This window comes from Diabrotica undecimpunctata, chromosome 7, assembly GCF_040954645.1.
Source record: "Diabrotica undecimpunctata isolate CICGRU chromosome 7, icDiaUnde3, whole genome shotgun sequence".
NCBI lineage: Eukaryota > Metazoa > Arthropoda > Insecta > Coleoptera > Chrysomelidae > Diabrotica > Diabrotica undecimpunctata.
The window spans coordinates 14,196,838-14,210,067 of record NC_092809.1 but is presented as its reverse complement, the minus strand read 5'-3'; the positions used below and the strand labels follow the sequence as shown (position 1 = coordinate 14,210,067).

The 13,230-nt window shown below is 33.6% G+C and overlaps 1 protein-coding gene across 2 annotated transcripts; it reads right to left on the bottom strand.

Moving 5' to 3' along the window:
- Nucleotides 1–1,452: 1,452 nt before the first annotated feature.
- On the bottom strand, nucleotides 1,453–12,055 carry LOC140445003 (glyceraldehyde-3-phosphate dehydrogenase 2-like). Of its 2 annotated transcripts, none has more exons than XM_072536773.1 (5): nucleotides 11,929–12,055; nucleotides 9,794–10,046; nucleotides 9,533–9,718; nucleotides 6,952–7,192; nucleotides 1,453–1,915 (listed from the first exon to the last, which is right to left on the bottom strand). In XM_072536773.1, exons 2-5 carry the CDS (start codon nucleotides 10,031–10,033, stop codon nucleotides 1,578–1,580), a joined length of 1,005 nt encoding a protein of 334 aa, XP_072392874.1. In that variant the 5' UTR covers nucleotides 10,034–10,046; nucleotides 11,929–12,055; the 3' UTR covers nucleotides 1,453–1,577. The 2 variants fall into 2 exon arrangements, with proteins under 2 accessions (XP_072392874.1, XP_072392875.1); XM_072536774.1 differs by lacking the exon at nucleotides 1,453–1,915 and adding an exon at nucleotides 5,120–5,657.
- Nucleotides 12,056–13,230: the final 1,175 nt, after the last annotated feature.

Genomic DNA, 13,230 nt, shown 5'->3' with positions numbered 1-13,230 from the left:
AACAAGAGTACGTGGATAAAGAAGTTAAGCAAGGAGTAAATAACAGTAAAAGTGGAAGGGGCAGATACATTACAAGATAAAGGGTGTTTTTTTCGAGTTATACAACTTTGAAATGGAATAAAACAAAAATGGTTTTTATAAATTGACATGAAATTGACTTCAAGTGGTTAATCGCTTCATGCTTATCGGCGTAGACATCTTTGTCTACGCCGCAACATAATATTTGCAACAAAAAGTTAAATATTTTTTCCTAAACATATGAAAAATCTCGTTAAACAAGAATTATGTCTTGAACTGCCGCCTTCAAATTGTAATGTGGGGAGATGGCTCCATCTGAAACAATGGTAGTATTTATCATCGATAGATAGCATTACGTTCGGCTTCGAAACGCTTCAAACGAAACGTCATACTAACAGGGTTGCCATATCAATTACTTTGTACAACACTTTGGCAGATTATAACAAAATTTAATATAAATGTTATCGGTTTGAATTTTGAACCGGTCATGCTGAAACTTACAGAGTTACACAATAGTAGATACTGCAACTTTTATTTTGAAAGTACGATATTATAAAATTTACACTCTATAAGTAATATATCTATAAAAAACCTATTTAGTTTTACAAAACTATTTAGGCGCTTTTAGTTAATTATTTTAGTATTTATAAACAATAGTGCTCCTTTCATAACCAGTGGCGTACTCACAATTTTTCTGAGGGTTGGGTTTTGAAATTTTTTTATGCTACCTCCATTGTCTCACTAAAATTTGGGTTTTAGTTTAATTTAAAGTACTAAAGATAGCAGTGCCAAAGATTCAGGTATTTATTATCCTGCCTACCAACTAAAACCACCCTCACTTACTTGTGTGCGTTTGACTGTCGCACGTACCGTACTCCGAAGGGGTGTGGAGGCACGTACCGTACTCCGAAAGAGGTGAGGAGGTCACTGTAAGACTGACGACACTCACTTTTTGGAACATTCCCTTCTCTTATCTAAATCTTATCTATTGTTCTGAAGCCATTTTCTTGTGGCATTTTAAAGTAATTACTATTTTAATGAGTAAGAGATGCCTAAACGATGGAGAATGAAACAACAGAGAGAGCAATATTTACCACAGCAGCATGCCGCAGTAGAGCCATCTTTAGGATCAGAAACAAATTAATTGAGGGTGCAAATCAACTGTGTAGGGTTCTTTTTAGTTTCAGTAATATTGTTTTTATTTTGTCAAAAAGCTACTTACGGGGTGTTGTAACTTAAAAGCTTAAACTGTCAGTAAACTTACGAGGTTTTGTCTCAAAAAGAAGTTACCTACGAGGTTATTAACAAAAAAACTAACTTATTTTGAATTAAATTGTTAGTCCAAGACAAGATGAGATTAGTACGGAAATAAAAATAATAAAAAGTGGGTAGGTACCTACCTATTAGTTATGTTTATTGCTGAATCAAAAAAAGTTTATTAGGCAATTATTTATTTAAATGAAAAACAACAAATCATGAACGCTTAATCGAATTAAAAAAAAAGTAACAGCTGATCACTTTTAAACAAAAGAAGAGATTTCGTTCTATTTTATGCTAGCTTAGAACTTATCTTTAGTTGAAATATGCAGAATCAAATCGATTACTCTGCATGAATAACCGTATTCGTTGTCGTACCATGAAATCAGCTTAACAAATTGGTCCGATAGGGCTATACCTGCTTTAGCATCAAAAATAGACGAGTGGGAATCTCCGTTAAAATCCGTGGATACTACTTGTTCTTCGGTATAACCTAAAACACCCTTCATAGTTGTTTTGGAGGTCTGCTTCATTACTTCTTTAATTTGTTCAAACGTGGTAGGTTTTCCGAGTCTCACTGTCAAATCTACTACAGACACATTGGGAGTAGGGACTCTAAAAGCCATTCCAGTTAATTTACCTAAAGAATTTACTTTTATTAATGAATCTTATAATTGTAGCTACCTTCACGTAAGGTCTAAAAAGAGAAAAAATTATTGTATTACGATATAAAATCAACTGTATTAACGAATAACAGTATCTAATAATTTCAGAAATCGTTAAACGATTAAGTTATACAGGATGTTTAAAAACTCCGGAGGAGTTAAACTCCGGACTCATTTTTTGTCAATTTCGTGTAATCACCTTATGAAAAAAATGCTTGCTAAGAGAGCTAGTGCTTTTTAACCTTCCACGGCTGGCACCAAACATTTCGGCTTAAATTTATTCTACTATCTTCGGAAATGATTTAAGTAGATGTTAATCAACTATTCCAAGCACTAAATAGAGGATTCCTTAATAACAAAGAAATATCAACAAAGATCAAGATGACAATATACAAAACAATACCTATATCGATCTACAGTGACATATGGAGCAGAAAATTGGATATTAAACAAAAGACACCAGAGCAGAATTCAGGCAACAGAGATGAAATACCTCAGAAGAACGATCGGAATTAAAAGAACTGATAGAATCAGAAATGAAGAAATAAGAGAAAGACTCAAAATCAAACCGATACTCGACTCAATCAAGGAGAAAAAATTGGCATGGTTCGGACATCTAACCCGGATGGACAATAAAGAGACAAATAAAAAGAGTGTGGGACGCCAAACCAATAGGGAAGAACAGAAGAGGAAGACCCATTAAAGAATGGAATAGTGACATATCGCAGATACTGCAGAGTAAGGGTAAGACTTGGTACGAAGCAACAAAGATGGCATCCAATAGGAAGGAATGAAGAAAGTTCGTTAAGAGCTAAGACACCTCAGAAGACTATAAAATATTGTAATTTAATGAATTGTATTATAAACGGCCCAACACCGAAAGGTACAAATGGGTCTACTGATTAAGTAAAGTAAAAGTTAATCAATTATTTGAAAATGGTAAAGCTTGAGCATTTATTCTGAGTAAAAAATTATAAAATTTCAAAATATGTAATATCGGGAATACATTCTGAAAAAAAAAATATTAAAAATCAAAACAACTGATTGTGCAAAAACTGTCTTCGTGGTAAAGGAATCTAGCTATTATTACAATAGAAAGAACCATGGAGTTTATACCAGCTACATATAGCATGGAATAAAACATTACCATTGGCCATCGTTGAGTATTTCTATCGCAGTCATAACTTGTCTACTGTCTCAACTCTCTTTGTAGAATTGTAGTCAAGAATCATTTCGGGTTTCATGAAATCCTCATCAATTGTATCGTCATGATGTAAACTAGACAGGAGGAGAACGTTTTTATTTCTTTTTGATATCCAAAGTAGGACATCAAAGTAATATCATCATAAAAAGCAAACATGCTGGATCGAATAGGTCTGCTTATGGGTTTAGAAAATTCATTGGGTAATTCCTTCTTATTCTTGCTACACGTTCCTAGAAATGTAAGTTTGTAATCACGAAGCAAGGTTTGGATTATTGGTATGCTTGAAAACCAATTTTCCGCAGGAATGATCCTCTTAGAGGCTCACATAATCTCTTTACCACTTCCGATGGAGAATTACTTACAACAAAAGGACCTGGTGGTTGTTGCCATAAATATGGCTCCAAATTGCAGGTATAAAAGGTCTTGGAATCTGCTAGCGTAAAATTGTTTAATCCATATTTATTTGGTTTATTAGGTATATACTTACTGTTTAAAACTACATCGACCTCTAAATACCTCCAAGTTTTCATCTATTGTGACGTACTCAAACGGCGTATAACCGTTTTTGCAATTAAAAGTAAACATTTCAAAAATCTCGTTATTGGACAATCTAATAGTTTTCTTTCCTCACGTGAATCTGTATCATCAAACTTTAGGTGTTGTAGTAAAAATTTAAATCGGTACCTGAACATTGTTAGTCGAAACATCTCAATTCCTGTACCGTCTTTATTCCAAAGTTCGTCTGTGCTTAACCTACCACTTTTTAAAACACCTGCCAAATAGAGTAAACCAATAAAAGCACGAACTTCTAAAGCATCTGTTTCCGTTCCTCTCTCGACTATAGTTTTTTGGGAGTGTCTAATATGTTTGTTTGTACATTCAACAATAATGTTAATCATGGTATCGTTAAAAAAATATTTCCAAATATCTAGTTCAACTTTTAAATTCTTGGTAACTTCTTTAGCACTTGGCAAATGCGTAATTAAGTTTCCTGAACGCGTTCTATCATTTCTTGGAGGAATATGTTTCATTCATTTAGTAGTTGCGTCTTTACCAAGAAAGAGACCCAGCAGAAACCATCAATTCAGCACCTTTCGTATCACTATTTTCATCCATTTGTTCTACGTTATTTTCTTCTTCGTCATCGTCGTACTAAATATTTTCATTCTCGTCGTCGACTGGATTTTTTTTCCAATTAGTCATAATCAGCTCGTTTAGGGGGTATTGGACATGTTTATTCATATCAACAGTATCGTAATCTGCTTTAAAATCTACAAAGAAGTAATGACAGTCTATGTCACACTCCGTCGTTTTTTCTATTTTTCTGATGGATGATATGTGATCAATGGTAGATCTGTTTTTCAAAAAGCCTCTTTGGTAGAAACCTATTTCCTCGTAAAGTTGGAAATCCCTCGTAAAGTTGGAACAGTCAAGAAAATTTTTTTTTTGTGTATAGGACATATAATTCCGGTATTCCAATCTTCTGGTAAAGCGCGTTCTTGCCATACCTGTATTAATAGTTTGTGAGATTTACAAAATGTTTGACCGCCACATTTAAATACTTCTGCGGGTAGGTTATCCTGCTCCGGGTGAATTGCTTTATTCATTTCTTTCAAAGTTGATAGCTCAGTTTTCTCCTGTTCTAGTTCTATATCATCTCTACTTTCTCCATTAAGTAGCGTATCAAAGTGTCCCTGCCACCTTTTCAGTACTTCTACTTTGTCGTTCAAAAGAATTCCATTTTACACTGTTAGTTACTTTTTCTTTTAAAGCTGTCGTACAGTTTATGGAAAGTTAAAATTTTTAGAAAAGCAAGGCTTTGCGTTAATAATATTTCTGTAAAATGATTGTAGTTGTTACCAATCATATTTAAAATGTACCACATCTTTATTTGAGTAAAAACCTTTTAAAGCTACATAGCAAAAGAAAAAGGACACAAGGAAGAGGAGGAATGTTGGATGACAGAAAATGACAATTTGTTTCAACATGTATATTATACATAATCCTAAATTTTAAATAAAAATAAAACTGGATAATATAATAATTTTGACATGAACAAAGGACTACTATCTAGTCCCTTACAATAAAGATGCTTTAAACACTGATCATGAAACTTATTCTTTGAGGCGCCTAATGCCTCAGTACGGAAAAACGCCCTTAAAGAAGTGCCTGACATCCTTAAGCTTTCTTGGTGTCGATGTAGGTGATGAGATCGACTACTCTGTTGGAATAACCATACTCATTATCGTACCATGAGATAAGTTTGACGAATTTGTCGTTAAGTTGGATACCGGCAGCAGCATCAAAGACAGAGGAGTGGGTGTCTCCAACGAAGTCGTTTGAGACTACTTCTTCGTCGGTGTATCCTAAAATTCCTTTAAGAGGACCTTCTGCGGCTTCCTTAACCTTGGCCTTAATTTGGTCGTAGCTGGCAGGTTTGCCCAAACGAACAGTCAAGTCAACGACGGATACATTTGGTACAGGTACACGGAAAGCCATACCTGTGAGTTTGCCTGAAATTGTTTAGTTATTAATTGAGAGAACAACAAACAACATAATAAATATTCATTAATACACAACAGATCAACAAAAAATATATGTATAGTGATGTAAACATTAATTAATAAAAATCACTCATTTGTAATGTAATGTTCCTGTAATTTTCCTGTTGTTACAGTTAAATTCATTTCAACAATTCATAAATTCATTCTTATATTATGGGGGAACAGTTAGTCTCTTACTAATTTACATAAGCTTTTCTACATGACTATTAGAACCTTTAAACAGTGGTAACTCTCACCATTTATTACAGTTAGCATACAACTATGTTGTTTTAGCATGTATTTTCTTTAATTTAAGAATATGTATGTATGCTTAACTGTTTTCTCAGTCTTGTAAATTAAGCAATACATGCGTAACCTGGCGGTATTTGAGATGTGGGCATGTCGAAGGATATTGAAAATTCCCAGGAAGGTCAAAATAACTAAGTAGTACTGGACAGGATGAATGAACAAACAAAAAGAGGTCATATTGACTATTAAAACGAGAAAATTGCAATACCTGGGACATTTTACAAGTGATTATGCAGGAAAATATGGAAGTAAGATCAGCATAGGAAGGAGAAGAATGTCTTGGTTGAGAAACTTCAGAGAATAGTTCAACTTTTCGAGTAGCAACCTTCAGGTTCAGAATTGTCACAATTATAGCCAACCTTAGTAGCGGAGAAAGCTCATTAATAAAAGTTTAAATCTCAGAGCAATATACAATTATAAACCAGCAAGCTAGTAACAGGCTAAGAGAAAATAAATCTTTGAAATGTCCTTAATTTATATTTTATTTACTATAGCGCGAAGAACTGATACGAGTAAATGAATTTCAAAACATTTGCTGTTATCAATAACTATGACGTATCACTGAATGTTGTGCACAAAGTTCACAGTTATGAAACGTAAGCAACACAATAACAGGTTTATTTTCCATGCCAGACATAATTACATCAAAGAAACAAACAAGTTCAAATATTATCTAATTACATTATTCAGGGTCAGTTTTAAAAATAACTATCAGCTGATAAAAAAAAAAAATAATATTTAAAACTAGAAAAAATCCAATTTTATAGAGATAAAAATTTGGAACATTTTAGTATCATGTGAAGTAAAAATAAATATGAATGATTGGAAAAATCGTTCTGTTAAAAGTAACACTTGGATTATAAACCTGAGATTTTGAATGTTATTTCCCGTTTATGTTCCAATCAATAGGTTGTCAGGAAAATAAATATATACTTATATGAAAAAAATTACTTACCATTAAGGCTTGGAATAACCTTGCCAACAGCCTTGGCGGCTCCAGTGGAAGCTGGAATGATGTTTTGTCCGGCACCACGACCGTCACGCCACAATTTTCCAGAGGGTCCGTCGACAGTCTTTTGTGTTGCAGTTGTGGCATGTACGGTTGTCATCAAACCTTCAACGATTTCGAAGTTGTCGTGGATGACTTTGGCGAGTGGAGCAAGGCAGTTGGTGGTGCAAGAAGCGTTAGAGATTACCTGAAAAATAAAGCACATTTTCGATATTTTAACATTCAATATTGAAAAATGAATTAATAAAGAAACTAAAAAAATAGTAAAGCGCCGGGAACGGACGGAGTTTCGGCAGAAGTGTTGAAATATGGAGGACCCGAACTCTGGGGAAGAATCCATTACCTGATAAAGATGGTATGGACCAAGGAGCAAATGTCGGAGGAATGGGCAGTTGGTCTTATAAAGCCAATATATAAAAAAGGAGATAAGATGGATCAAAATGGATTCAGACCAAATAGAGCCACTACAGACAACATATTCATACTTAGAACAATACAAGAGAAAGCCTATGAATACGATATAGAACTATATAATATGTATATAGACTTTAAACAAGCTGTTGATAGTGTGAAAAGAGACAAAATGCTGGAAGACCTCCGAAATCTAGGTATACCAATATATCAGCCTGATAAAAATGATGTTGTAGGGTTCAAAAGCCGCAGTTAGAGTAGATGGAGAACTGTCTCCCCTGTTTGACATCAAAATGAGGGGTGAGACAGGGAGACGCACTTTCAACCATGCTGTTCAACCTAATTCTTGAAGCAGTCATCAGAAAAACCAATGTGACCGGCCATATAAACACCAAAATAGTACAAATTACTGCATATGCAGACGATGTCGCCATTAATAGTAGAAGCAAGATATGACTAATGGAAACGTTCAGGGAAATTAATCCTGAAGCACAAAAAAAGAGTGCTTAAAATAAATGAAAGAAAAATTAAGTACATGACCATGAAAGGAACACCTGACAATGAAAATATTATAGTAATAGACAACTATACTATTGAACATGTGGATTCCTTCACATATCTGGGCACAGAAATCAATCAGAAGAATTCCTTAAGTAGCGAAATTAATGCAAGTATTTCCAGTGGAAATCGTACATAATATGCTAATAAAAGATTGATGACATTGAAATTATTAGACAAAAGAACCAAAATGACCATCTACAGAACTTCGATTAGACCCGTAGTAACCTATGGTTGTGAAACCTGGGTAATGACGAAAAAAGAGGAAGCCCAACTCAGGACATTCGAGAGAAAGATACTGAGAAAAATATATGTCCCGGTGCAAGAGGAAGACGGCACATGGAGAATCAGGAGAAACGACGGGGTTAATGAACTGAATGAAGGGTATGACATTGTAAGATTTGTGAAAAGTCAAAGACTGTCATGGCAGGGACATGTTCGGCGACAAGAAGACATGAAAACGACAAAGATGTTACAGTGGAAGCCGGTAGGAAGACGGAAAAAAGGAAGGCCCAGGGGTTGGATGACTTGGAAGACGAAAACCATGAATATAAGACAATGGAGGAGAAGGGTCCAAGAGAGATTTGAATGGAAGGACATAGCCAGACAGGCAAACACCCATCCAGGGTTATGACGTCAAAAGAAGACAATTTAATCACGATGGAATCCTCAAATTCAGGTGCATTTAAACAAATTTTAATAAACAATAAAAAAGTTATTAACAATATTCAAAAACACCGATTTTGTTGTTTATTTTGCAATAAATTTTGTGTTTATTAACCGATTTTAATTTAGCATATATCATTTTGTGTATCTTTTTTTTGCTGAAAAAGTTATCTTTGATAAATACCTATATGAAAGTATTTTGTAGTATCTCATACTACACATTTCAACTTTCAAACCCGTCTATACACTTGTGTTGAGTAAAAAACCAACTTAGTTGGCCTGTGTATATAGCATTTACCATGACAATAGTTTTCGAGGCCACTCCACTGCCTGGCAAGTCTAGTCCCATCCGTATTATGACCAAGAAGAAAAAAATCAAATGATTTACAAAATCTTTTAAGAGACCCGATTTTTAGATATTAATTGGGCTCTGTAATTGAGTCTTTTCACTAATATTTCACTAATATTTGCACTGAACAATTTATTGTACTATTTAGATAATAAAACCACTTATATTCAGTACATATCTATTTAAAACAACTGATAATATTTGTTAGAAATTACGTAGTGAATATTTCTACAGAATATTTATCTATTAATTGTCATTACATTTTTTATATTAAACACTTTTTTAAACAAAAATGACTTCTTAAATACTTTTTGATTTGCAAGTTGATTGTTAATTAATTTTGGATTTTGTAAAATTCTATTTAAACTGTTTATTAAACACGATTATTTAAACTGTTTGCTATTTTCTCAATCAAATTTGAAATTGTGTCAATAAGGCCATATAATTTTTTTAAACACATTTTTTTCTCAATGAGAATAAAGATACTGTCAATCACAATTTGTGACTTGCAAATTTCTGTCATATAACATTTTTAATACTTACGGGATCAGCTGGATTGTAGGCATCCAAGTTAACACCACATACATACATTGGAGCATCAGCAGATGGGGCTGAGATGATGACTTTCTTAGCACCACCTTCAAGATGTTTCTTGGCCTTTTCAATTGTGGTGAACACTCCGGTAGATTCTACTACATAATCTGCACCTACTTTACCCCATGGAATAGCCTATTAAAATGAACATTGTTAGTTTATTATTTTTTACATAATTTTAATATTGCACATTTTTTGAAAGGTACTTACAGCTGGGTCTCTTTCTTGGTGTACTGAAATGACTTTGCCATCAACAACTAAGTTTTTGCCATCGCTGTTGACGCATCCCTTGTAGCGACCGTGGGTAGAGTCAAATTTGAACAAGTAAACCATGTAGTCAACATCAAGGAAGGGATCGTTGACAGCTACTACATCAACTCCTTTTTCAAGAGCTGCACGGAGTACAAGACGACCAATACGGCCAAAACCGTTAATTCCAATTTTCACCATATTGAATGAATATCTGAAAACAATCACAATATCAGTACATTATTTAAAATAAAAACACATTCATATTTGGATAGTGCCGATATATAATAATCAATAAAAATAGTAATTAAAACATAAATACATAAAAACCTTCTCAAGGCCACACTACAGGTCACAAAGAAAACAAGAACTAAAGAAGGCAAAATAAGCAACAAAACTAAACATCTAATGAAGGAAAGAAAACAACTACTTGCGGAACACTTACTTCATACTCAAGAATACATAGAACTGAATAAAACAATTGGAAAATAATTAAAATGCAACATAAAAAAATGGAACAAGAACCTAATAGAGTAGATGTATATCTGAGAATAGAAGATTGGCATCTTTAGAAGAATAAGATTAAAATACTTGTATTAGTGACTTTGCCGTAAGACATAAAATTCATCTTTAAAAACAATTTTAGGGATGCTTGACAAGAAATCATCCAATACAAGATAAAAACAATAATTATTGATGAGGTGTGTGCATGCAAGGTCTATGTGAAGGTCATGCAAGGTCACTACAGAGTAGGTTTCTGCAAAAACAAAATATTACTAAAATTTTATAGTGTTTACAGTGTGCATAAAGGAGTACCTTTTTTTCCTTCTGATAATAACTTCGGAAAAATTTTTAAGATGTTTAGCTCCTTTGTCTCAGACTAAACATACTGTAGTCAATTTTACAACAATAATACTGTGCGCCAAATTGGTACACATTGTCCATAGTAAAAATATGCTGTGCACCAGTGTGGTGCACATTGCAACTGAACTTGTTAAAGAATAACTTCTGTTTAAACTATTAAAAGAAGGAAATGGATTGGACATACTCTAAGGTAAAAGCAAAATAATATAACCAGACAGGCACCCAAATACCAACCAGGCGGAAGAAGAGGATGACTGGATAATAGCTGGAGAAGAACTGTAACATGAGATTATGAAAGAATTGGCCTGAGACAAAGAGAGAAAAAACTTATAATATTTTGGCAAAGAAACACAAGAATAACCAATACTCCATAAGGAGGGAAGGCAGTACAGAAAGAGAAACTATCTTACAGGGTTGTATAATTAACTCTGCCTTCATTATATTAATCAAGTTTTCCAGCAATTACTATTTTCCTAATGTCTTCTAATAAATTCACATAGATTTCTTTAGCATCCTTATCACTTCTTCATATGAGTGTTCATTGTAGTTTCCATGATAGTAATTTATCATGTAATATCTAATTTCATTCTCTTTTGATATTTTCCTATCTTTCTTTTTTCGGCATGAAATCTTCAATACTCTATTTCGGTTGCTATTATTTTTACTTTGCTATTTATTACTGATACATCTGTTAAAGTTCTTCTTTGTCTATATTCTAAATATTTTGTCCACTTTATAAGGAGCAACTTTTTTTGTGGAAAGAATAGGTGGTATGTTAATAGACTACTTGATAGACCAGAACAATTCACCCATTATATTGGGAGTGTAATATGATTTGAAATAAAGAACAAACATTGGCAAGTTATTAGAAAAATGTCCCATCGCAAGCTTAAACGGCTGAAACTTAATGATAGTAGGGTGTGCTCTTCCATATGAAGGTCATACAAGGTCACAGCGACCGGCACTTCTGTAAAAAAATCACCATACCGAATTTATAAAATGATTATATTTACTTGCATATCGTTTAAAACCGTGGTATTTGTATTCTATACAAAGTGACGTACACACATAATCAAATGTATTACATAAAGGTCTCCATGATGCGCTAAAAATACTTCGGCGCAGACAGAATTTTTAATCAATTCATAATATTAAAAAGTATCTGCATAAATTAGTTTCACTTTAAAGACAATGCAATTTTCAAAACTATATCAATTAGATGCTGTACTTACGTTTTTTGTACACTACCGGTTGAAAGTACCTCACAGGCAGATACTAAAAAAGTGTCAGTTGAAGGACAAATCCTGACATAAATGTATAAAATGCATGTCACGTGATCAAGCTCCTCCTTGAGGTTGCCAAGACTACGACATTTTTGTTTTAGATCGTAAAAGCCAGTGTTCCTTGGGGGAGAGTGAGGAAAATAAAAATCAAAACGGGCTTATCAGGATAATCAGCGTAGTTTAGGTCTTTAAAGGCGGAAATACACCATTCAATTGGGATGAATCATCCCAATTGTACAACGAAGTTGAACAAAAGTAGAAATTGGCTCAACTCATTTCAACGTTAAATTTGGTTGAACGCTTTTATTGAATTGCAAAATACATGGTTCATTTTGGTTGAATCATCCACATTGTTCAGTCGAACTGAATAGTGTATTTCCCCGTTAAGCATTGTATGAATATGAATACAGTAAAAGTTTCATTGGCATTAACCAGTACCTATGAATACAATCAAATTAGAAAGTTTGTGTGAAAATTTATTATACAGGTACATTTTAATCGTGTATAAGTAGAATAATTTGAATTGTATGAAGTAAAATTATTTAAATAGAAAACTGCCAATTGCACTACTTTTATGCAATCTGGGATATTTGTTGTCTATCAAGAAAAATACATTGGCATCTGCAGAATTAGATCTGCATCTTAAGCTTGAGTGTAGATCTGCAACTTCTCCTTTGATACACAGGCTTTCCGTCTTACTCACCATCATGTTTAAGCCTCATGATTCGTACTTCTCTTTTAATTTTTTTACCATAACATTCCATGCCCTTTTTTTCTTGCGCAAAAACGACCTGATTGTTTGCGAAAAGTAGTCAGTGCAATATATTTTCTTAGATTGGTATGCCCATCTTGCCGCATTATTTATAACTAAATTCAGATGCAGTTTATTAACAAAAAAAATTGTATCAATTGAAACAAAAGTTTATTTTTTATATGCAGGACATATACCTCACTCTTTTTGTATCTGGAGTACACGGTCTTGTGACCGTGTACTCTAGATGAACAAATGAAACAAATGAAAAGTTTCGTCATCTTTCGCAGATCATCTTGCAATCGTGATAAGAAGATGGTCTTCTTCTGCTTCGTTTATCTGATCTTGGTTTCCATTCTGCTAACTTACGTGTCCACCTTCCTCCTTTCATCCTTTAGGTGGTTAGCCCATCTCCATTTTAAATCTGCAAGCCCTCTCCATAACATCTGTAACTCTGGTTCTATTTCGTAGGTCTTTATTTCTGATCTGAGTGCAATAAG